General features: G+C 45.8%; 1 protein-coding gene across 1 annotated transcript in view; it reads left to right on the top strand.

The window, feature by feature from the left end:
- Positions 1 to 20,428, top strand: part of apba1a (amyloid beta (A4) precursor protein-binding, family A, member 1a) — a 38,846-nt gene extending 18,418 nt beyond the window's left edge. The window contains exons 7-11 of the mRNA XM_056279050.1: positions 4,489 to 4,665; positions 8,003 to 8,215; positions 17,510 to 17,629; positions 19,527 to 19,667; positions 20,357 to 20,428. Coding sequence (XP_056135025.1) covers positions 4,489 to 4,665; positions 8,003 to 8,215; positions 17,510 to 17,629; positions 19,527 to 19,667; positions 20,357 to 20,428 — 723 coding nt within the window. The remainder of the gene's footprint in view (positions 1 to 4,488; positions 4,666 to 8,002; positions 8,216 to 17,509; positions 17,630 to 19,526; positions 19,668 to 20,356) is intronic.
- The last annotated feature ends 5,290 nt before the right edge of the window (positions 20,429 to 25,718 follow it).

Raw genomic sequence — 25,718 nt, 5'->3', positions numbered from 1 at the left:
CGCTTAGAATCCTTACTTGTGCTCTGCTCTTTTCCCCCGTTGTTTTCCATTCGCGCACAGACGCTACAAACAGATCGTGTGAGCTTACTCGCAGCAAACAGCCCTGTGTGTCACACGCAATTACCACTTGAATGGACAAAATCACACACTTGATGTTCCGCTCCGGTGTCCTGCTAACCCCGCTCCTCCACAATCACGAAATTTAAGCATTTTATTTCATTGATTATTATTATTATTGATTATGTATTTAAATGTGCTATGTGCATTAATTAATTTAAATTTTTACATGATGTTTCAGTACTAATTTTTACATCATCACTGGGTAATTGGTGGGGGGGCACAACTTTCATTTGTGGGGGCGAGGCCCGGCCAATGCCCCCCCCGTAGCGCCTACACTGAATTGGTGCACCCCAACGATCAGGTCCCCCGGCATAAACAGAGCAATATAGTGTACACTGTTAAGTGCCAGGAGGATTGCAGTAACTTGTACAGTGGGGAAACTAAACAGACGCTGGCCAAGACACAGGAGAGCTACCATGCCAGACACAACACAGGAGAGCCAACATGTCAGACCAGGACTCCACAGTCTACACCATCTACAGGCCAGTGGCCACTCTTTCACGGATGAGGATGTGCACATCCTTAAAAGGAAGGAACGCTGGTTTGAACGGGGAGTCAAAGAGGCCATTTATGTGAAGAAGGAATGACCATCCCTGAACCGAGTGTAACCCGTGGAATTAGATACCACACAGGACACAATTACTTCCGGGGTTCTTGTAGCTTTAATTTTATTGTTTGAACCTTCGAATGCAGATCGTTTTACTGAGTGCATAAATTCCTGTGTCTTTCAAGCAAACAGCTCATAAATGTTCACAGATGTGGCAAGTTTAACAGAAAAGATTTTAAAAGGAAAATAATAAATACTGTAGCGAATTCGGGGGACAACGCAACCACAGGAACTGCCGCGGCCGGGAAGCGAACCCGTATCGCCCGCACCGCAGGAGACATCGCTAACCGCTCGACTAAAGGGTCAGACCCGCCAGTTAGCTGCCAGCGTGTCTTCTTATCCATGCAAGTTAGAATACAAAATACGGTGCAAAATACGGCAGTGGACTATGTATGTTAAACAGGGTTTAACACAGACATGTGGAACTTCCTGAAGATTGCGCAACTTCTCACTCTGTCAGTTACCTTTAAACAGAATTAAAATGCACATAAAACCTTTACATTTCCCTTACTACCCAAATACAATGGCATGGTGTGGCTTTATGCACGCCAACATTACCTTGTCATGCCTGCAATGGCGAACAGTGGTCGACAGGTCGCGCCCAAAATCACCGAACATCAACTCCAGTAGCGTCTAAATCAAACCATCGTGTCAAATTACCGACATACAATATCGTTTGGAATAATGTTACAGGTATATTTCACAAAATATTTACACCTACTTACTACGGAGTCAGAGCATCGTCACACCGCAATCTTCAGGTGGTTCACGCAAGAAAAAAGAAAGAACACCCAAGATGCACTTGGATAACTTGCACGGAGTTACAATAAAAGTCCGCAACACTGCCACTTACTGGTCAAAACATGCAATGACAACCAAAACTATAAAAATACACTCACAATCTGCTTCACAATTTAAATACATCAAATGACATTTTACATGGCTTGACAGTGTAACAATTACATATATTAACAGTTAAACTATACTAAATTTAAGTGGAAAATCATTTAACATATTTAACAGATTTACCACCCGGCTACACGAGGGAGGGGCTATGAGTACATCTGTCACCATCTTACAATGCTATGATTGCAGCTATTACCAAATTCTTTGTAAATAGTACACATGGCCATTGTAGCTCTAGTTAATAGTCATGGCAATCTGCATATGAAACCAATTGTTATGCCACTGTATTGTTTATAAGGGTGGGGGATACCTGCAGTCAGTTGAGACTAAAGAGGTCACTTACCCAATTTCCCCTCGGGAATGAATAAAGTATTTCTGATTCTGATTCTGACTTAGATAGTGATGAAGTATTTCTGGACTGGCAGCCTGTCCAGGGTGTCTCCCCGTTTGCACCCAGTGACTGCTTGGATAGGCTCCTGCATCCCTGCAACCCTGAGAGCAGGATAAGCGGTTTGGATAATGGGTGGATGGATGGATGAATGAAATGTATCACTCAATACATATTGTGTCCAGATGAACTGGTTCACTTTTCTGTGATTTCCTTACCTGGATTATTAAGCATGCATGAAGACAGTTCTCCCTCGTTGCATTAGAACAGAAGAATTTGGATGAAGAGTAAAATGTCTCCTGCTTTACTGTAAATATTATCCACTTCTTTCATTGGGTTGGCCTGGCCGCTAGGGGTTGGTCAATAATCACTGCACTATTGCAGTAAGTTTCCTCATGAGTCTCCGGGGTAGGAGAACAGAAACAGAAGTCTGGCTGCTGGAGAACACAGAGGTGGCCCTTAGCTGAGGGGGCACCAGGAACAGGAGCTTCAGCCGTGTGAATCAGATTGGCACCTGCGCTGCAGGGGAAACCAGAATAGCAGTGTTGGCAGCAGGGAAATACAGCTGCAGGGGAGGGATATCAGGAAAGGGAGGAGTGGTGTCCACTGGTTCCAGGGACCGGTAATCACACAGGAGAGTCAGAGCATTCTGTCGGTGTCCGCCGAGTCCCTTGTGGCCAGATTGTACTGACGTGGTTTGAGGTGGGACTCAGGTGCAGACATGTAGCGATATATGGACAATAATGTTAATGTTCTTGCTATACATTTTTGGGCACCACCTACTTTCATAGGAACTTGATAAACCAAAGTAATCAGTTTCAGATAAGAAGTTGTATATTCTCAATTACAGGGATTTCTATCTACTTCAGAGATGACTTTCAATAATAGACATTTATTAATAGCTAAAATGTCTACCAACAATAGACTAAATGAGTAAATGAATAAAGGCGGGGTGCTATAAAATGATTAGTATCTTTCTAAGGCTTAAAATAAAAATTTTAGATTTCTACCCAACATCAACTCATATCAAAGTCACCAGATGTGATTTGAGCTTACTTTAGGTGATGCCTTGAAGCAGAGATGATCTGACTCAGCTTGCGGCCTAGTGATGGTCCATGAAGGCTTACTCCCGACTCCCATGTGAGGGTTAACCTACAGGGGAGCTGAGGTAACCAGGCAATAGTGTTGTCCGCAACTGGTCCTTCACTGAGAACTCACTACTTTCTCTGGGCAACAACTGTCTGGGCTCTTCTTGGCAGAAGTCAGACTCTGGAAGCTGATGAAGTCTTAGCTGATTCCTGAGCAAAAACTGCCTGGATTCTTAGCAAACAGTCAGATGCTGGTTGGCGACAGGATCTGTGCTGCATTGGTCCATCTGATCATGACTCAATTCTCAGTTGCATGGTAATCTACTACACGGAATTTAACTGACCTGACTCAGTTGAAATAATCTGAAAGTTGGGACACTGGCAGGACAATAAAACTTTCAAAAATTACCACATGCAAAGCGTTCCTTGTGATATAATTTTTTTATGAAAGCTCGGTTTTAGTAAGTTGTGAAGAGATACAAAACCGAGATTTGTTTCAAAAATAAAACTGAAATGTGTGCACCTTGACAAGGGAAAAATGTAAAAATACTAGGTATATAAGAAACAGGAACTTAAGAGAGGACTTTAAGAAGACTAAAAAAGGGAACAGATGGAGGACAGAACTCTTTAGAAAGGAGAAGACTTCAGAAGTGTGCGAGGAAGAATCAGGAGTTGGAGGAGTGGTGAGAGCTGTAAGAGGGTGAACATCTTGGCAGCTCGTATCAGCTACTACCTCCGGACTGCTTGATGTTGTTGGTCCCCACCGTGCGTACTGAGCTTGACAAAAAGGCGTTTTCTTACTCTGCACCCTCTGCCTGGAACTTACTGTAAAAGGACCGGAAACTGCCTAATGGGGTGCATGTGGGGGACTAAGAAACTCATTCATTTACTGGTGATGGACTCCACTAGCACCTGCACGTGTGCACTTTAGCCTTTAATATTGTTGTAACTGCACTGACTTGTTTATTTATCTGTTTTTCATGTTCCTTGTATTTTTGCAACCCAAATGCCTGTGTGCTGCTGCTGTCTTGCTCAGGACTCTTGAAAATGAGACTCCTTGTCTCAGTGAGACCTTCCTGATTTAATGAAGGATAAATAAAAAAAATAGTGTAAAAATATTGACAAACTGTACCGTAAATGTGCCAAAAAAATTGCAATTAGAAAAAAGAGGAGGAGTTTGCTGTTCAATACAGATTATGGTAATATTACTATCAACATTTTTTATGATATAATAAAGACAAATGATCCTGAGAGTGATTGGTTTGATGGCCTTTATTGTCATAATCTTAACAACAATGGTGTTTGTGATGGTGATGATAGCAGTGTTAATGATAATGAGAACTTCTCTGTCACCTGTCCACCATTACTTCCACTACCAGGCCCAGATGATTGCCCAGGCGATCGGGCAGGCTTTTGGCGTCGCTTATCAAGAGTTTTTTAGGGCCAGCGGCATCGACCCTGAAGACCTGAGCCAGAAGGACTATGGAGACCTGCTGAACACTCAGGACATGAATAATGATGACCTCATCCACTTCAAATCTGAAAACTGTCAGGATGTAAGTTGACTGCATGCCTGCTAGACCAAGCTGTCAGTAATCTCGTCATTACAGGTTGTGATTATAGAGTTGTATGAGGTGTCACATGTCTGCGGTATCCCCTGGACAAGACTGACTGACATCTTTATTATGCACTCATGTATATGTTGTTTCAGCACTGACATATTCACTGTGAATGCAAATGGAGAGCTATTACATGGTGAAATATTTGAGTTATTAAAAAAAAAAAAGCCTAAAATTTTCAGCCTCTCACACAACAAATCTTGGTGTTTCTGGCCTGAGGACTCAGGACACACACCAGGCCACTTAACAGAAATACTAAAAACAAAAGTTACAACCAGGAATACGTTCTAATGGAGAGAAAAAAAACAAAAAACAACAAAGTCACTGATTTTTATCCGGGATAATGAGTTCAAGAAATATTATTGACAGACCCAAATAGTTTGTAATACAACCTTAAGTGCAAATGTGAATTTACCTTTTTGATCATCAATTTCAGCTTTATTTGTTAAAGGGTTTGTAGGTTCAGAGAAGTTCAGAACTAACAGTATTATTAAACTGAAATCATGAAATCAAGCTGCATTTTTTGCAATGTGTGTGCACATCATGTATGGCAAAATTAAAATTCAACAATCCACTTTTAATTTTAATTTCCATGTTTGAAAATGTATTGTTACTGCCAGAATTGAAATTAAAAACTCCATTGATACATACGTATGTCCTTTACCGTCCAAAGAATAATCTTGTCACATCTAAAAATAAATTGAATTTGAAATGGACTTTTGAAATACATTTTCATTTTGAAATTAGCAGACACTGCTATCTAAACTTGAAAATGAGAATGCAAATGTTGCTTTTGCATTTGTATTTGTGTTATGCCATGATTTCTGCACATATGAAATGAAATAGAGACAAAAAATCACAGGTTTGCTTCATATTTAAATAAGAGTTGGATTACGCTTCAAGGCTTCTTTGAAATCTTTCAAAATCAACCATCAGAACCAGCCGTCGAGCTCTGGCTTTCGGCTGCTTGATATTTGTTGAAATGCCCTCAGTCATGCAGTGGCCATTTCAGAGCATCTCAGGCTTATCAGACACGCTACACAACCCTCATCTCCACTACCCAGAACTCTCAGGCTCACAATGACGACGGACCCACAAACAGACTGACACAGGTCATAAAAGTTCCAAAAAGGTTTAATCTGGCAAAAGGGTAGGTACAGGGGATTCAGTCAGACCAGGCAGAGGTCTCACAAAAACCAGGTAACGGCCAAAACACTCACTGGGAAGACAAGAAAGTAATGCTGGATCGTCCACACGGGGGCAAACACATGGCTGAGATACACACACGGGGAGACAGTGACACACAGGTGGGACACATCAGGGCGCGACCGGTAATCACACAGGGGGGAAACTTGACAGGAAGAGACATCCGCCGTGAAGGGCTGTGCCAGGCTAAGCCAGTAAAGCCAGTTGGGCCCTCATGCATTTCTATTGTATGTGTAAATAGCAAGGCTGGAATGCTGATTTGGCATTGCTATAGTAACAAGACTAGTCAGTTATTCAGTGCTATGTTGGACAGCTTGTTTTTACTATTTTTTTTATCTTTAATATGATAAAAAAACAAAACAAAAAATACAAAAAAAACAGAAGAGTGGACAACAGGTGAAATTCAAGCTTACTGACAATGTGGGCAGATGAGGCCATACAAAAACAACTGGAATCAGTTATTAGAAATGAGAGTTTATCAAGACGCTAAAACAGGAATACAGAAAATAAAATCACACAACGGTACAAGTGGAGCTCAGCATCATATACATAATATCATCTGGGACGTGTCATTTACATAATTTTTCTTTTTCTTTTTTCTTGGAGTTTTACCCCTTTTTCTCCCCAATTGTACTTGGCCAATTACCCCACTCTTCCGAGCCATCCCGGTCTCTGCTCCACCCCCTCTGCTGATCCGGGGAAAGCTGCAGACTACCACATGCCTCCTCCCATACATGTGGACTCACCAGCCACTTCTTTTCACCTGACAGTGAGGAGTTTCACCAGGGGGATGTAGCGCATGGGAGGATCACGCTATTCCCCCAGTCCCCCCCCCCCCGAACAGGCACCCCGACTGACCAGAGGAGGCGCTAGTACAGCGAGCCGGACACATACCCACATCCGGCTTCCCACCCTTAGACACGGCCAATTGTGTCTGTAGGGACGCCCAATCAAGCCAGAGGCAACATGGGGATTCGAACCGGAGATCCCTGTGTTGGTAGGCAACAGACTAGACCACCACGCCCCCGGACGCTCTTCATAATTTTTTTCTTATTTCATATGTATCCTTTTCCCTGTGGATATTTTGGATGTGTTGATATATTTGGCGCAGTGGTTAGCACGGTTGCCTCAGAGCAAGAAGGTCCTGGGTTCGAGCCCCGGGGTAGTCCAACCTTGGGGGTCGTCCTCTGTGTGGAGTTTGCATGTTCTCCCTGTGTCTGCGTGGGTTTCCTCCGGGTGCTCCGGTTTCCTCCCACAGTCCAAAGACATGTAGGTCAGCCCTGTGATGGACTGGCGGCCTGTCCAGGGTGTCTCCCCGCCTGCCACCCAATGACTGCTGGGATAGGCTTCAGCATCCCCACGGCCCTGAGAGCAGGAACAGTGGTTTGGATTAGGGATGGATGTAGTTTAGTAAAAATTATCCATTCAAGCTGCGTTTAGCAATATTTTCACATGAACAGTGAGTCAGATGACGGTGTAATGTGACAGGACTGCTGGTACTCCCAGTTGCACTGAGAATCAACATCCCATTCGACAACTGTCCTTCGCTTTCAGCTCATTGTTTAGTTTTAGTGGACTGGAACTGGGAACCTCTCTCTCTGGTTGTCCCACCTTCACTCACCAGACCCCCCCTCCCTTCCCAAGGATCAGCTTCTCACACCCCAGCTGAGGGCCTGGTTTAGGATGAAGCCTGCAGAGAGGAAAGGAAGCAAGTACAATACCGGAAATATGTATGACGTTAGAACATTCTTAAGCCAACATGTCAGCAAACTGCACATTTACACATCCAGAGGAAGAAGAGCAACACTGGCATCACGTTTGAGTCCTCTGCAAGAATGATCTAACTGAAAAAATGGATAATGAGCATACAGGAAGGGAGGGGTGGGAAGTGACTTTGCCAGGAGTGTCTGTTTTGGAATCTCTGCAGCAAAACTGTGCCCTCTAGTGGTCAGAAATTGCTTAACAGCTTTAAACCGTTTGACCTTGTATTTTTCTATTTGCCACGTTCCTGTTTTATTCTTTTAGTTTGACGAACGCGTGCTCTCGTCTCCCTTCCCTCATCCTCTAGGTGTACATAGAGAAGGCCAAAGGGGAGATTCTTGGCGTGGTCATTGTTGAGAGTGGATGGGGCTCCATCCTGCCCACAGTTATCATTGCCAACATGATGCATGCTGGACCAGCTGAAAGGTCTGGCTGTCTCAACATTGGAGACCAGATCATGTCCATCAACGGAACTAGTCTGGTGGGACTGCCTCTTCCCACGTGTCAGAATATCATTAAGGTACAGAAAGCAGCCAAAGATCCCAGTGCATGTGTGTATGTGAGTGTCAGTTTCAAAGTGTGTCTTTGTGTTTCTGTGAATAATCGTAATAGGATGGGTTATTTGTTATTCAAAGTGTACTTTCCATGTGAATTTATGCTTTGCACCATTTTTACTTCTCATTGGCTATTCAAATACATCGTTGTGTAATGTTGGAAAAATTTTGTTGGGCATCTGAAATTATGGTTGGCCCGGTGGCGCAGTGGTTAGCATGGTTGCCTCACAGCAAGAAGGTTCTGGGTTTGAACCCCGGTATAGTCCAACCTTGGGGGTCGTCCTCTGTGTGGAGTTTGCATGTTCTCCCCGTGTCTGCGTGGGTTTCCTCCAGGTGCTCCGGTTTCCTCCCACAGTCCAAAGACATGTAGGTCAGGTGAATCAGCTGTACTAAATTGCCCCAAGGTGTGTGTGTGTGTGTGTGTGTGTGTGTGTGTGTGTCATCCCTATGTGATGGCCTGGCTGCCTGTCCAGGGTGTCTCCCCGCCTGCCGCCCACTGGCTGATGGGATAGGCTCCAGCATCCCCGCGACCCTGAGAGCAGGATAAGCGGTTCAGATAATGAATGAATGGAACTGAAACTATGATTTCAGAGGATGAGGAGAGGATGAGAAACATGCCAGTTTAAGATTTATATGAAATTCAAGATTAAGATTGCCAGTTTTGACCTTCTTGGCTTTGCTAATACTCTAAAGTTTTCCTTCTTATTTTGTCTCTAAGTAAGCTTTCCTCAATTCTCTGACATTTTGTGACCTACAGTAGTTTTGTTTTCAAACAGTCTGAATATGTACACTGTCTTGTATTTTGAAAATGATGCTGTACTGCAGTGGTCTGAATGGTGAATTTGTGTTAGCCTCAGGGCAAGTTGTCCCAGGTAACTTCTTTCTGCTTTGCTTAAAAAGGGGAAGACTTGGGCGGCCGGGTAGCATAGCGGTCTATTCCATTGTCTACCAACAATGGGATCGCTGGTTCAAAGCCCCGTGTTACCTCCGGCTTGGTTGGGCGTCCCTACAGACACAATTGCCCGTGTCTGCGGGTGGGAAGCCGGATGTACAGTGCATCCGGAAAGTATTCACACCCCTTCACTTTCCCCACATTTTGTTATGTTACAGCCTTATTCCAAAATGGATTATATTCATTTTTTTCTCATCAATCTACATACAATACCCCATAATGACAAAGTGAAAAAGGTTTTGTAGAAATTTTTGCAAATTTATTAAAAATAAAAAACTGAAATATTGCATGTACATAAATATTCACACCCTTTACTCAGTACTTGGTTGAGGCACCCTTGGCAGCGATTACAGCCTCAAGTCTGGTTGGGTATGAAGCTACAAGCCTGACAAACCTATATTTGGGGTATTTCTCCCATTCTTCTCTGCAGATCCTCTCGAGCTCTGTAAGGTTAGATGGGGAGTGTCGCTGCACAGCTATTTTCAGGTCTTTCCAGAGATGTTCAATGGGGTTCAAGTCTGGGCCACTCAAGGACATTCACAGACTTGTCCCGAAGCCACTCCTTCGTTGTCTTGGCTGTGTGCTTAGGGTCGTTGTCGTGTTTAAAGGTAAACCTTCACCCCAGTCTGAGGTCCTGAGCGGTCTGGAGCAGGTTTGTTTCAAGGATCTCTCTGTTCTTCGCTCCATTCATCTTTCCCTCCATCCTGACTCGTCTCCCAGTTCGTGCCGCTGGAAAACATCCCCACAGCATGATGCTGCCACCACCATGCTTCACTGTAGGGATGGTATTAGCAAGGTGATGAGAGGTGCCTGGTTTCCTCCAGACGTGACGTTTGGCATTCAGGCCAAAGAGTTCAATCTTGGTTTCATCAGACCAGAGAATCGTGTTTCTCATGGTCTGAGAGTCCTTTAGGTGCTTTCTGGCAAACTCCAAGTGGGCTGTCATGTGCCTTTTACTGAGCAGAGGCTTCCGTCTGGCCACTCTACCATAAAGGCCTGATTGGTGGAGTGCTGCAGAGATGGTTGTCCTTCTGGAAGGTTCTCCCATCTCCATAGAGGAACGCTGGAGCTCTGTCAGAGTGACCATCGGGTTCTTGGTCACCTCCCTGACCAAGGCCCTTCTCCCCCGATTGCTCAGTTTGGCTGGGTGGCCAGCTCTAGGAAGAGTCCTGGTGGATCCAAACTTCTTCCATTTACAAATAATGGAGACCACTGTGCTCTTCAGGACCTTCAAAGCTGTAGAAATTTTTTGTACCCTTCCCCAGATCTGTGCCTCGATACAATCCTGTCTCAGAGGTTCACAGACAATTCCTTTGACTTCATGGCTTGGTTTCTGCTCTGACATGCACTGTCAACAGTGGGACCTTATATAGACAGGTGTGTGCCTTTCCAAATCATGTCCAATCAATTGAATTTACTACAGGTGGACTCCAATCAAGATGTAGAAACATCTCAAGGATGATCGGTGGAAACAGGATGAACCTGAGCTCAATTGTGAGTGTCATAGCAAAGGTTGTGAATACTTATGTACATGCAATATTTCAGTTTTTTATTTTTAATAAATTTGCAAAAATTTCTACAAAACCTTTTACACTTTGTCATTATGGAGATTGTGTGTAGATTGATGAGAAAAAAAAGGAATTTAATCCATTTTGGAATAAGGCTGTAAACATAACAAAATGTGGGGAAAGTGAAGGGGTGTGAATACTTTCCGGATGCACTGTAGGTATGTGTCCTGGTCGCTGCACTAGCGCCTCCTCTGGTCGGTCGGGGTGCCTGTTCAGGGGGGAGGGGGAACTGGGGGGAATAGCGTGATCCTCCCACGCAGTACATCCCCCTGGTTAAACTCCTCACTGTCAGGTGAAAAGAAGCGGCTGGCGACTCCACATGTATCAGAGGAGACATGTGGTAGTCTGCAGCCCTCCCCGGATCAGCAGAGGGGGTGGAGCAGAGACCGGGAGAGTGGGGTAATTGGCCAGATACAATTGGGGAGAAAAAGGGGGGTAAATACCCCCCCCCCAAAAAGGGGAGACTCCCATGAGTCACCTTGTACAAACCCCAATTCCAATGAAGTTGGGATGTTGTGTAAAACGTCAATAAAAACAGAATACAATGATTTGCAAATCCTTTTCGACCTATATTTAATTGAATACACGACAAAGACAAGATATTTAAGGATCAAACTGATAAACTTTATTGTTTTTTGCAAATATTCACTCATTTTGAATTTGATGCCTGCAACACGTTCCAAAGAAGCTGGGACAGGGGCATGTTCACCACTGTGTTACATCACCTTTCCTTTTAACAACACTCAATAAGCATTTGGGAACTGAGGACACTAACTGTTGAAGCTTTGTAGGTGGAATTCTTTCCCATTCTTGCTTGATGTACGACTTCAGTTGCTCAACAGTCCGGGGTCTCCGTTGTCATATTTTGCACCACACATTTTCAATGGGAGACAGGTCTGGACTGCAGGCAGGCCAGTCTAGTACCTGCACTCTTTTACTATGAAGCCACGCTGTTGTAACACGTGCAGAATGTGGCTTGGCATTGTCTTGCTGAAATAAGCAGGGACGTCCCTGAAAAAGACGCCGTTTGGATGGTAGCATATGTTGCTCCAAAACCTGTATGTACCTTTCAGCATTAATGGTGTCTTCACAGATGTGCAAGTTACCCATGATGCCATGGGCACTAACACACCCCCATACCATCACAGATGCTGGCTTTTGGACTTTGCGCTGATAACAATCTGGGTGGTCCTTTTCCTCTTTAGCCCGGAGGACATGACATCTATGATTTCCAAAAACAATTTGAAATGTGGACTCGTCAGACCACAGCACACTTTTCCACTTTGCGTCAGTCCATCTCAGATGAGCTCGGGCCCAGAGAAGCCGGCGGTGTTTCTGGGTGTTGTTGATATTTGGCTTTCGCTTTGCATGGTAGAGTTTTAACTTGCACTTGTAGATGTAGCAACGAACTGTGTTAATTGGCAATGGTTTTCTGAAATGTTCCTGAGCCCACGTGGTAATATCCTTTAGAGGATGATGTCGATTTTTAACGCAGTGCCACCTGAGGGGTCGAAGGTCACAGGCATTCAATGTTGGTTTTCAGGCTTGCCACTTACGTGCAGAGCTTTCTCCGGATTCTCTGAATCCGGAGACTCTCCGTCTGTGATGCCACGGAGGGAGAGTCAGGGAACCCAGGCACACAGCACCACTACTTTCAGCAACATTGTTATTCATGTCGGCACCAATAATGCTAGGATGAAGCAATCAGAGATCACAAAAGCCAGCCTAGTCAGAATGCTTGAGTTTGCCAGAAAGATGTGTCGGCATCGATTAATTGTCTCTGGTCCCTTACCTGTGAGGAGTAATGATGAGATGTACAGTAGGCTCACCTCAATGAACGTTGGCTGGCGTGTTACTGTAATGAGCAGGGATTCGGCTTCGTTGATAACTGGCCTTCCTTCTGGGGCCGCCCTTACCTGCTGAAAGCGGACGGCATTCACCCTACTGGGGACGGCGCCGCTCTTTTGTCTAGCAATATAGATAGCTGTTTACATTTAATTTGACACTAGGGACTTATCATTCAGCAGGTCGCAAGTGATTAGAGAGCCTGCTAGGTTTAAATCAAGTGCGGATGTGGAGTCAAGTAGTTTAATTAATGTTAGTCAGGGAATTTCTCATAGTGTAGATTATCAACCTGATAGCTTGGTCTATAACATTGAGACTGTCTCCCTACCCTGCTGTATTGCTCCCAAGCTCTCCTCTCCTAAATGTGTGAATCACAATAATCTAGTAATTATTCCTACCACTGGTAGTGGTGAGATGTGCGACAAAGTACCTCATAATCTACAAAACCAAACAGCTAATGTTATCAAGAATGTGACCATATATCGTCCAAAGCGTTGGTGGCCAAAACTCTCAACAAGGTGTCTAATTCCAATGAATCTTTCACCTATTACTGGCTCTAAAGCTCTGCCTACTACTGATCACTTCCACAAGACGCTTAAATTTGGTTTCATAAATATCAGATCACTGTCTACCAAAGCCTTACTAATAAATGATCTGATTCTTGAACATAGTTCTGATATGATTGGGTTATGTGAAACATGGCTGAAACCAAATGTTTTCCTTCCCTTAAATGAAGCTTCCCCACCTGACTATACTTATGCCCATTTAGCTCGGGCAAATAAACAAGGCGGGGGTGTTGCCTTAATATATAAATCTATTTTCAATCTGACTTCTAGACTTGAATCTAAATTCCAGTCTTTTGAGTCTCTTATTCTTGGTCCATCTCCCTCAGCCATGAATAGATACTCTACCGGCCTCCTGGCTGTTACTCGTTATTTCTTGAAGAATTTGTCTCAGGCCTTGTTACTTACTGTGATGAGATTCTAATTCTAGGTGATTTCAATATTCATCGGAATAAGGCTGCTGATCCTCTAAGTAAAGCCTTTCTGGCACTAGTTGATACTTTTGGGTTCACTCAGTTTGTTCAAGAGTCGACTCATTGCAGTGGTAACACCCTTGATTTGGTTTTATCTAAAGGAATAGCTGTTTCTGATCTGAATGTCTTACCAACCACATCTGCTGTGTCTGATCATTTTCTCATCAAATTTGAATCATTATTGGCCTGTCCAGTTAATGTCAGCGCAGATGAAATTGCCACTCGCCATATCGGTCCCTCCACTGTAGCTGCATTTGGCCAGCAGCTGCCTGAAGTCTTGGCTCCTTTCACTGTGGTAAATGACTCTGTTGAAAATTTCACTAGTGACTTAAATGTGGCCCTCTCTAGTCTCCTCGATTCAGTTGCACCTCTCACTACCAGAGCTAGGCGACTAAAGAGGCGTACACCCTGGTTTAATGATGAGACACGTGCTGTTAAGCGGACCTGCAGGAGACTGGAACGTAAATGGCGAAAATCAAAATTGGAAACTTTTTACCTATCGTGGCACGAGTGTTTATTGAAATACAAGCGTGCTTTATCTACTGCAAAAACATCGTATCTCTCTCACTTAATAAATATTAATAAACATAACCCCAGATTTCTCTTTGACACTGTATCTAAACTTACTAAAAAGCAGTCGTCTATTAGCTGCTCACCATTCACAGCCCATGAATTTCTAGATTTTTTCTGCAATAAGGTTGAGGAGATCTTGAACAAAATTAGTTCTTCAACTCCATCTACTCCTGCACATCCTGTCATACTAAATTCATATCTACACAATGAGTCACTGTCAGTTCCAGTTATTACAGCTTTTGAGACTATCTCACTTGATACTTTGACTAAGTTCCTGTCAGCTTCTAAACCAACTGCTTACCTACTTGATCCCTTACCAGCAAAACTTTTTAAAGATCTCTGGCCTTTTCTTGGACCTACAATCTAGACCTCGTTAATTTATCTCTTACTACTGGCATTGTTCCCAGCAGTTTTAAGACAGCTGTGGTTAAACCTCTACTTAAAAAACCTCACCTTGATCCAGGGTCTCTTAATAACTATCGGCCAGTCTCTAATCTCCCATTCTTCTCTAAAGTACTAGAGAGAGTTGTGTATCAACAACTTTTGACCCATATAAAAGAAAACGATCTATATGAACCTTTTCAGTCGGCTTTCAGGCCCTGTCACTCCACTGAAACCGCTCTGACCAGAGTGGTAAATGATCTTCTACTGGCTATCGACTCTGATTCCACTTCTGTGCTTCTACTACTGGACCTCAGTGCAGCCTTTGACACCATTGATCACTGTATACTTTTGGATAGATTGAATTGTAATTTTGGTGTCTCTGGCTTAGCTCTCTCTTGGCTCAAGTCCTACTTATCTGGAAGAATACATTGTGTCTGCTATAATAATATTATATCAAAAGTTTCTGACATTAAACATGGTTTGCCACAGGGCTCAGTACTTGGCCCTCTACTTTTCTCTCTTTACATTACACCTCTTGGCCAAATTATACACAGTTATGGAATAAATTTCCATTGCTATGCTGATGATACTCAGCTGTATGTGCCTATAAGGGCTGATGATCATACTCAAATCACTAACTTAGAGGCCTGCTTGGCTACTGTGAAAAACTGGATGTCACTTAACTTTCTGCTTTTAAATTCAGATAAAACCGAGATGCTAGTCATTGGCCCTGCTAGACACAGACACCAATTTGATCAAGTAACGATAACAATCGACAACTCTGTGGTTTCACAAAGTGTGGCAGCCAAAAATCTTGGTGTTACGTTTGATCCCAGCCTTTCCTTTGATAAGCACATTAAGGAAATCACCAAGACTGCTTTTTTTCATTTACGTAACATATCTAAAATTCGGTCTTTTCTCTCCATGGCTGACGCAGAGATTCTAATACATGCATTTGTTTCATCCAGACTTGATTACTGTAATGTTCTGTTCTCAGGTCTGCCACATTCTAGTACTAAAGGTCTTCAGATGGTTCAGAATGCTGCTGCTAGAATCCTAACTAAAACTAGGAAATTTGACCATATTACACCAATTCTTGCCTCCCTTCATTGGCTTCCTATCCATGTTAGATCAGAATACAAGGTGCTTCTGCTGACTTATAAAATCCTAAATGGGCTTGCTCCATCCTACCTGTCTGATCTCCTTGAACCTTACATGCCATCTCAAGCACTTCGTTCTCAAAATACAGGGCTCCTGTGTGACCTAAAGTTAAAAAGAAGTCAGCTGGTGGCAGGGCCTTTTCCTATCGGGCTCCATTTTTTGGGGAATAAACTGCCTGCTGCCATCAGACAATCGGAGTCTGTTGAGTCCTTTAAATCCAAACTTAAAACTCATCTTTTTGCCTTAGTTTACAATTAGTTGCCTTTAAGTTGAGTGCTTCACAACCTGTACTGGATGGCGGGTTGGTTTTCTGTCTCAGTGAATTTGCCAACCACTCTTCTGCCGACGAGATTATCGAGTATAGATTATGACGAATTGATGACTTAATTGATTATGGCTAATGACTATTGCAAACTGTTCTCTTCTCTAACATGTATTTTCTCTCTCTCTGAATGATGTCTTCTCCTTTCTCTTTTTCTGTGTTTGAATGGTGTCATGTGAGTCTCTCTTGCATGCATGTGCAGTCGGTTCTCCTCCCAGGTCTCCGTGGTGATGGTGGCCGCCATTTTGATGCTGCCTGCCCTTCCCCTCCTCACCTAAGTTTTTCTTATTACATGATGATGCTGGTCGCGTGGCTTGGGTCCTGGACTGCTCCGTTGGCATGTGGACACTGCTTGGCATTCTGTGCATCATGTTCTTCATAAATTTTATGTCCATTATAATTCTGTTATCCTCTTTCAATGTTGTATTATGTAAATTGCGTGAACACAACATCCATTGCACGCTGTCCGTCTTGGGAGAGAGATCCCTCCTCTGTTGCTCTCCCTGAGGTTTCTTCTTATTTTTTCTCCCTGTTAAAAGGGTTTTTTAGGGAGTTTTTCCTTATCTGATGAAAGGGTCTAAGGACAGGATGTTGTGTTGCTGTTAAGCCCACTGAGGCAAATTTGTAATTTGTGATATTGGGCTATACAAATAAAATTGATTTGATTGATTTGAATCTTTTGATGATATTATGGACTGTAGATGATGAAATCCCTAAATTCCTTGCAATTGTACGTTGAGAAACGTTGTTCTTAAACTGTTGGGACTATTTGCTCACGCAGTTGTTCACAAAGTGGTGAACCTCGCCCCATCCTTGCTTGTGAACGACTGAGCCTTTTGGGGATGCTCCTTTTATACCCAATCATGACACTCACCTGTTTCCAATTAACCTATTCACCTGTGGAATGTTCCAAACAGGTGTTTTTTGAGTATTCCTCGACTTTCCCAGTCTTTTGTTGCCCCTGTCCCAGCTTCTTTCGAATGTGTTGCAGGCATCAAATTCAAAATGAGTGAATATTTGTAAAAAACAATAAAGTTTAACAGTTTGACATTAAATATCTTGTCTTTGTAGTGTATTCAATTGAATATAGGTCGAAAAGGATTTGTAAATCATTGTATTCTGTTTTTATTCACGTTTTACACAACGTCCCAACTTCATTGGAATTGGAGTTTGTATTATAACAAACTGAGCAGCCTTTGAAAAATTACGTTGTCAGGCAAGTGCTATAAATTCAACCATTATTTTATTCAAACTTGTGATTCTGTTTTGTCATACATGCATACTCTTAAAAAAAGAGGGAGTGTGTTCACATTAGTCTGCTGTATTTTGTATTTATCAAGCCTTTTACCCTTATAGCTTTGCATATTTCACTTAAGAGCTTTTCACTTAACACGTTTCACTTTTGCTTTTTTTTTTCAGGATCTAAGGAATCAGTCCTGTATCGAAATGAATGTCGTCAGATGTCCCCCGGTGACCACTGTACTCATCAAACGCCCGGATGTCCGCTACCAGTTGGGATTCAGTGTTAAGAACGGCATTGTGAGTGGCACTTTTGGAGCACTGATATCATTCTTTGTTTTTTGGTAAAATTTTATCAGATATTCAGCCTTCCTGCAAGAACATCCTCCAAACATTTTCCCAAGTTTGTTTTTATGAGTAGTGTGTAAGAGAAATTCATGCTGGATTAACAAAAAATCTTTAGCCACCAAAATTTGTTTTGATGGCTATAGTACCATTCAAGAAACATGTACTTTCTACTACTACGGCTGCTCCCGTTAGGGGTTGCCACAGTGGATCATCCGTTTCCACCTCTAGCTGCAATCACAGCATTGTAAGATGGTGACAGATGTACTTTTAGCCCCCCTCTTTGGGTCAGGGATGCTCATCCCTCTTCACATAGCTGGGCTCTTTGACTCCCCATTCAAACCAGCATTCCTCTCTATCAAGGACTTGAAAGAATGGCCACTGGCGTGTGGGTTGGTGTAGATCTTGGAGTCTTAACCTGACTTGGCTTGGGAGGTTGAAAACTTGACTTGGAGGGTTTGATCTCCATTCTTACCTGGGTTGTCAGCTCATCAAACCTTAACAGCGCCTTGCTGTGCATCCTGCTGAATGTAGGATGCTTGTTACATCATCCATGTAACTTCCTGTGATAGAAGTTTCTGCCCTGTTGGTAGGCAGAATCCTTGCCTTGCACCAATCAGGATGACTTTAAATTCTGCCAGAAGCAAGATGGAGGAGATTGATCACCCTATTGCAATCCCTGTGTCGAGATGCTGCCAGGTTGTTGTATACTCCTGTGGGGCAAAACACATCTGAAGGTCAATGAAGTAGCTGCTGATAATATTTTGGATGCAGACCAGTATGTAGAAGAAGTCCAGTGCAAAGGTGATGGATGAGCTAGTGGGGAACTGAGACATAGGCATTGGCCAAGTCTAGCCACACCACATGTAGGTCTGCTCTCTCACTCTTGGCTGTCTGGACTTGCTCCCAGATCATTGAAGGATGCTTGACACAGCCTGGGAAGCCCAGAACCACCGCTTTCTGGCAGCAGCTGGTGTTGATGAAGCTGCTGTCGATCAGGAAAGTGGTCATTCTTCTTGCCATGACTGAAAAGATTTTCCCCTCCACTTTCAAGAGTGCAATGCTCCTAACATGGCTGATCTCTGAGGAGTTTTGTTCCTTGGGGAAATAAACTGCCACATCCTGTTGCCACTCTGATGGGGTGCAGCATTTCTTCCGGGCTGTTGTGGTGAAGAGGGAGCTGAGTCAATCTTCGTTCCAACCCTCATCTACGGTCATGAGCTTTGGGTAGTGACTGAAAGGGTGAGATCACGGATACAAGCGGCTGAAATGAGTTTCCTCTGTAGGGTGTCTGGGCTCAGCCTTAGAGATAGGGTGAGCAGCTCAGACATCCAGAGGGAGCTCAGAGTAGAGCCACTGCTCCTTTGCATCGAAAGGAGCCTGTTTAGATGGTTCGGGCATCTGATTAGGATGCCTCCTGGGTGCCTTCCTTTGGAGGTTTACCGGGCACGGCCAACTGCGGGGAGACCCTGGGCTAGACCTAGAACTTGCTGGAGGGACTACATGTCCAATCTGGCCTGGGAACACCTTGGGATCCCCCAGGAGGAGCTGGAGGGCGTTGCTGAGGGGAGGGACGCCTGGAGCGCCCTACCGCGCTTGCTGCGACTGCATCCCCAGAGAAGCGGCTGAAGATGAATGAATGAATGAATTGTGTTCACAGTCAGTTTTTGCATGAGGGCCATTGCGTTGAATGACTACAGTATGTAAAGAGATAATTATCAATTGCCTAGCATACCTGACAGGAAGTTGTTAAACTAAATTTTTAGAAGGTATATTGACATAAATATAGTCTCAAACCGTCACGTCTTCATTCTCCCAGATCTGTAGCCTTATGCCGTCTTCATTCTCCCAGATCTGTAGCCTTATGCGTGGGGGCATTGCTGAGCGAGGCGGTGTGAGGGTGGGTCACTGCATTATTGAGATCAACAGTCAGAGTGTGGTGGCCACCTCGCATGAGAAGATTGTCCACATCCTGTCAAGTGCTGTGGGAGAGGTAAGAGATGGGGTAAGCGGTGGCAGGATTGTCTGGAACATACAAAGCTACATATTAATTCTTAATCATTTTATTACTAGGCTAACAAGCATACTATCCACAAACCCTAGTGGATTAAAAGCCCATTACAGTGAAAAAACAATTCAAGCTATTTGGGTGGGTGCTTTGGGTTTGGAGTTCATTCAGGGTATACATTGATATGATTAAGAAGTCTGAATTTGGGGTTTCAGGTATTTTTACATGTACTTCAAAATCACTGCCAAGCAGTGGCTGATGGATTTTTACTTCAAAATGGGTAAAATTTGTCATTTTCTTTCACATCAAAAACTTAATGTATCCTTGGTTTAATTGGTTTGTCCCACATGTCATAGTTTTGCCCTGCTTGTACCCTTTCATGCTCTCATGTTATACCTGCAAGAAAGATATAACCTTACATACACACAAGAAAAAATGAGACATCACTCAGAGAGTACAGTCAGAGTGTGACCTGAACCATCACAGATGGTGAGGAAGCAGCCATGAGTAAGACAAAAAAGGCAGACAAGATTCTCCAGAGAGGCCAGGGCTTAGATTGTTGGTTTGTTGTGAAAATGATATAATCAATCTTACGCACACCCCTTCAAGTAAAGTGTGACCTATATTTCTATATGTTTATCGGTCTCTCTCTCTCTCTCTTTGTTCTTCCTCAGATCCACATGAAGACGATGCCAGTGGCCATGTTCCGGCTGCTAACTGCCCAGGAGGAGTCTGTTTACATCTAAATAATAATAATAATAATAATAATAATAATTTCACATTACTTGTAAACCCATCAGCATTCAACTTTTATGCCTGACCCCCTTTTCATTTCAGTGTACATCCTACACAAAAAAAAACAAACAAAAAAACACCCAGCCACACTTAATACACAGCCACTGGGATGACACCAGTATTAACTCCCATAGTGTTGCAAGTGATTACATGATGCCTCACTCAGCCATGGAATCATTTTTACAAAGGTTTCTGTTTCTCCTTGTTTTCTAGATAGCACTCCCCTCCCGCTGTCTCACCCTTTTCTCACTTCCCTCTCCCTATATCATCTCTCTTCCATTCTGATTCTGATTCCATGCTATCTGACCTGTATTTGAATCCCTCTGTGAGCACCTCCATGCATTAGCATGGGAAGGGGTGGGGGGCTGCAGCCCCCCCTAGTGGTGGGTTCAGCACCCCCCCCCCGTAGCGGCAGGTGGCTGTGTAACATCTTAGACCCAACAGTATGCCTAACTTTTCCTAATGTACAAATGCAATAATAAATAAGTAAGTAAGTAAATAAATAAATAAATAAAACATACCTTTATTGTAAACAGTGGGCTGGGCTGTGTGGAATGTACATTTTAAAAATAATGTGAGTAAACACTCCATTCCAAATCTTCTACACACGCACCTTATACACAAAACAATGACATCATACTGTAGCGACCGGGGGAGGCGGTCACTCTGACTGTCGGCGGTTCTGCGCTGGGGAAGCGCAATGGCTGATGGGACTGTTAATGTTAGATTTAAAGTTGTGTTTTAATGATTTGGTGTTCATGTTGTGGTTATTCTTGTGTTGTTGTTTTGGGGGTTCGACTCAGACTAAATAGGAGACTGTTTTCTGACTAACTGACTGTAGGACCGTGACTGATGTCCCCACTTTTGACATGGGGGGGGGGGGCTCGTTACGTTGTTATAAGTTCTAGTCCATTCTGGCCGGTGTGAATAAAAGAGCACTCCTGGGGTCATGCGGTGTATGGGGCACGGGAGCTGCGATTAAAAAGAGATCTCTGCTTCTCGACTCATTCTTCCACGCCGGCTCGCCACAATACTTTTCATTTTAGTTGGCAGCCCCCCCTACTTAAAACATGTTCCCGCGCTCCTGCCTCTATGTCCCTTCCTTTACACAATCTTCAGCAATGTGTGTTGAATCATACTGGCATGTGTTTTGAAGTAAAACTTCCTTCAACCAGGAAGAGTCAAAGTAAGCAAAAAGCAAGATTCTTTGTATTTCCCAGAGGTATTTGCAGCTCAAGGAATTAGTCATACTGAAGTCATTTCATTTTTTTATATTTTTCAACTGTTGGAAACTGATAGTAACAAAGGGCGAGGGCTAGGTGTTTCCCAGTTGTTCCTAAAATAACCCTGGCCAAGAAACACACTCGTGTGTGGCTGCACACATTGTAGTGTAGAGCCGAAGGAATGGAGAAGACCGTAGGTTCACACTTTAGCCGTGTAGTCAACTTTCTTTAATCCACGGTAAATCAGAGAGACAACAAAACCACAGCTCGACTGAGCGGAGGCGGCAAGAATAATAAGAAAACTGGCTGAACTTAACCCTGCGTTAACCTGTCAGGGCAACCCTGACTTAACCCTTAGTTTCTGGGGTGAATTCTATCCCCAATACGTGTCCATCACATGAGCCCCCCCAGAATTCGCCCTAGTAATCGAAGTCAGGCAGGCGCGGGGGTCGACAGGCCGTCCGCGGCGGCTCCGGGTAACAGGGGCCGGAGTGTCTCTGGGAGGCATTGACGCGGGCCTGTGGAGGTCAGCCTGAGGAGCAGAAGAGGCAGCGCGGGCCTCCATGGGGGGAGGAGGTGGAGCCGGGGGACAACCGCGACGAGGAGGTTGGGCTAACTCCAATGGCTGCGTCAAGTCCAGGTGTGCAGGTTTAACTCGGTCCACTGAAACATGCTCGGCCGTGCCCCCAAAATCCACCACCAGGTGCTTAGTTCCCCGTTCCAGGACGCGGAAGGGGCCGTCATAAGGGGGTTGCAGAGGGGGGCAGTGTGCGTCGTGACGGATGAACACGTAGTCCGCTGACTGCAGACCTGGGGGCACCTGGGACACTGGAGCGCCGTGTTGGGCGGTAGGGACGGGTGTAAAAGCTCTGACCCCGTCCAGCAAGGAGGCTCGTTGGTCCACAGCTGACCAGGGACGCGTTGCGTTGGGCATGAAATCACCTGGGACTCGCAGCGGCGTGCCGTACACCAGCTCCACAGAGGAGGCTTGTAGGTCTTCCTTCGGGGCGGTCCGCAGGCCCAGCATGACCCATGGGAGCTTGTGGACCCAGTTGCAGTCCTTGAGAGTAGCCTGAAGCGCAGCCTTCATGGACCGGTGGAAGCGCTCACATAGGCCGTTCGCCTGAGGGTGGTAGGCGGTAGTGTGGTGAAGCTTGACGCCCAGAGCCTCACCCACAGCATTCCATAGCTCTGAGGTAAACTGTGGCCCGCGGTCAGATGAAAGGTCGGAAGGCGTACCGAAACGTGAGACCCACGACCCAATAAAAGCCTGGGCCACATCAGCAAACGTCGTGGATGCCAGGGGAACAGCTTCAGGCCAGCGCGTAGTCCTGTCCACCACAGTGAAGAGGAAAGTGAACCGATGGGAGGGGGGTAGGGGACCAACCAGGTCGACGTGGACATGGTCAAATCGTCTCTCCGGCACTGCGAAGCGTTCCAGGGGCACCTTAATGTGGCGGTGTATCTTAGCCCGCTGGCAGGCAACACAAGAGTCGGCCCACGCTTTCACGTCTCTCTTAAGTCCCTCCCACACAAACTTAGCAGAGGTCAGGCGCACGGATGGCTTACCGCCTGGATGAGAGAGGCCGTGCACAGCTTCAAACACGGGGCGTCTCCAGCTGTCCGGGACGATGGGTCTGGGCTGTCCTGTGGAGACGTCACACAGGAGGGTGACACCTGTGTCGCTGAAAGGAACGTCCTGCAGGCGGAGCCCCGTGTCGGCGGTCCGGAGACGGAGGATGCTCGGGTCCGCGGCCTGGTCAGCGGCCATCTGTGCATAGTCCAGGCCTAGGTGGACCGCTCCAATCACTGCCCTAGAGAGGCAGTCAGCTACCTGGTTAGACTTACCAGCGACGTGCTGGATGTCGGTAGTGAATTCCGAAATGTAGGAGAGTTGTCGCTGCTGGTGAGCGGACCATGGCTCGGCCGTCTTGGACATGGCAAACGTGAGGGGCTTGTGGTCCACGTACGCAGTAAACTCGCGGCCCTCTAGCAGGAACCGGAAATGCCGGACGGCGAGCCAGAGACCGAGGAGTTCCCTGTAAGAAGTACTATACTTGCGCTCTCGGGGTGTAAGCTGGCGACTGAAAAAGGCCAAAGGCTGCCAAGCCCCCCCCCACCCACTGCTCGTGAACCGCACCAACAGCATAGTCCGATGCATCCGTGGTTATGGAAATAGGCGCTGTAGGTGAAGGATGCGCTAGCAGGGTAGCCTGGGAGAGCGCAGCTTTAGTCTCGGTGAACGCATGGTCCAGCTCTGCTGTCCAGTCGACCGCCTGGTTGGGGGACTTGCCTTTCAGCGCCTCGTACAGTGGCCGGATGATAAAGGCGGCTCGGGGAATGAAGCGGTGGTAGAATGTCACCATCCCGATGAACTCCCTGAGCGCACGAGCTATTTGGGGGCACGGAAAGGCCGCCACCGCTTCCACCTTTGAGGGCAGGGGGACCACCCCGTCCCCAGTGATGCGGTGCCCGAGGAAATCAATGGCCGTCAGCCCGAACCGGCACTTCGCCGGGTTGACGATCAGCCCATGCTGGCTGAGGCGTGTGAAGAGGGCGTGAAGATGGGACAGGTGTTCTTCCTCGGAGGCGCTGGCGATGAGTATGTCGTCCAAATAGACGAAGATGAAAGGAAGGCCATGGAGCACTGAATCCATCAGCCGCTGAAAGGACTGGGCCGCGTTTTTGAGTCCAAATGGCATTCGTAGGAATTCAAATAGGCCGAATGGGGTAGTCACCGCTGTCTTGGGGATGTCCGAGGGGTGCACGGGAACTTGATGATAACCACGGACCAGGCCGACTTTTGAGAAGACACGTTTGCCAGACAGGTTTGCAGAAAAGTCCTGGATATGCGGGACAGGATAGCGGTCGGGCGTGGTGGCGTCATTTAGTCCGCGGTAGTCCCCGCATGAGCGCCAACCTCCATCAGTCTTAGCGACGATGTGGAGTGGGGACGCCCACGGGCTGTCAGAGCGGCAGAAGATCCCCATGCGTTCCAGGTGCTCGAACTCAGTCTTGGCAATGGCGAGTTTGGCGGGGTCGAGACGCCTGGCTCTGGCGTAGACCGGGGGCCCCTTCATAGCAATGTGATGCTCCACCCCATGCTTAGCGGTGGGTGCAGAGAAGGTAGGCTGGGTGAGGTCAGGGAACTCAGCGAGGAGGCGGTTGAACTTGTCTGCCTCTGAGAGAGAGTTGGCTAGACCTGCATAGGCCGCTTCCCCCCGCGTACATGCGAAAGAGGAGAAGGTTAAGGCGTCGACCAGACGGCTGTTCTGAATGTCCACTAGCAAACCGTAAGCGCACAAAAAAATCAGCTCCGAGGAGGGGAAGCGTTACATTGGCCATGACGAACTCCCACGTGAAACGTTGTCCACCAAAACACAGTTCTACAGATCGCACGCCGTAGGTGTGGATAGGGCTGCCGTCAGCCGTCGCGAACTGGGGGCCCCGCTCCCCGCCCATGATGTCGACGTCAGTAGCAGGGAGCACGCTTCTCTGTGCACCCGTGTCACAGAGAAATCGCCGACCGGAGATGGTGTCGAGGATGAAGAGTAGCCTGCTCGTATCGCCAGCACTCATGGCCACTACTGAGTGTTGGCCCTCTCGTTTCCCGTCGGCCTGTAGTTGCAGGGGGAACGGCACCGTTTAGCTTTCGCACCAAATCAAGCGTGGTACATACAGAGTCCAGAGGGCTTGTAGCGGTCTGACGCTGTGGCGCCACCGTCGGGCCACGCCCGCGATGTCGGCGGGGGGCCAGTGAAGGTAGGAGCCAGCACCCCGGCATGGGAGGAACGTTGTGTAGCGACGAAGAATCGGTCAGCCTCCTTTGCCAGCTCACGGGGATCAATGATGGTGGAGTTAGCGAGCGCAGTCTGGACGTGGGGCGGCATGTTGTGCAGAAACAGCTCCATAAACAGGAAACATGGCTTTTCTTTACCCAGTAGATTTAACATCCTGCTCATTAGCTCCGATGGTTTGCCATCTCCCAAGCCCTGAATTGCGAAGAGGCGACGTGCTC

This window comes from Lampris incognitus, chromosome 1 (assembly GCF_029633865.1).
Source record: "Lampris incognitus isolate fLamInc1 chromosome 1, fLamInc1.hap2, whole genome shotgun sequence".
Classification (NCBI taxonomy): domain Eukaryota; kingdom Metazoa; phylum Chordata; class Actinopteri; order Lampriformes; family Lampridae; genus Lampris; species Lampris incognitus.
This window is presented reverse-complemented; position numbering and strand designations above follow the sequence as displayed.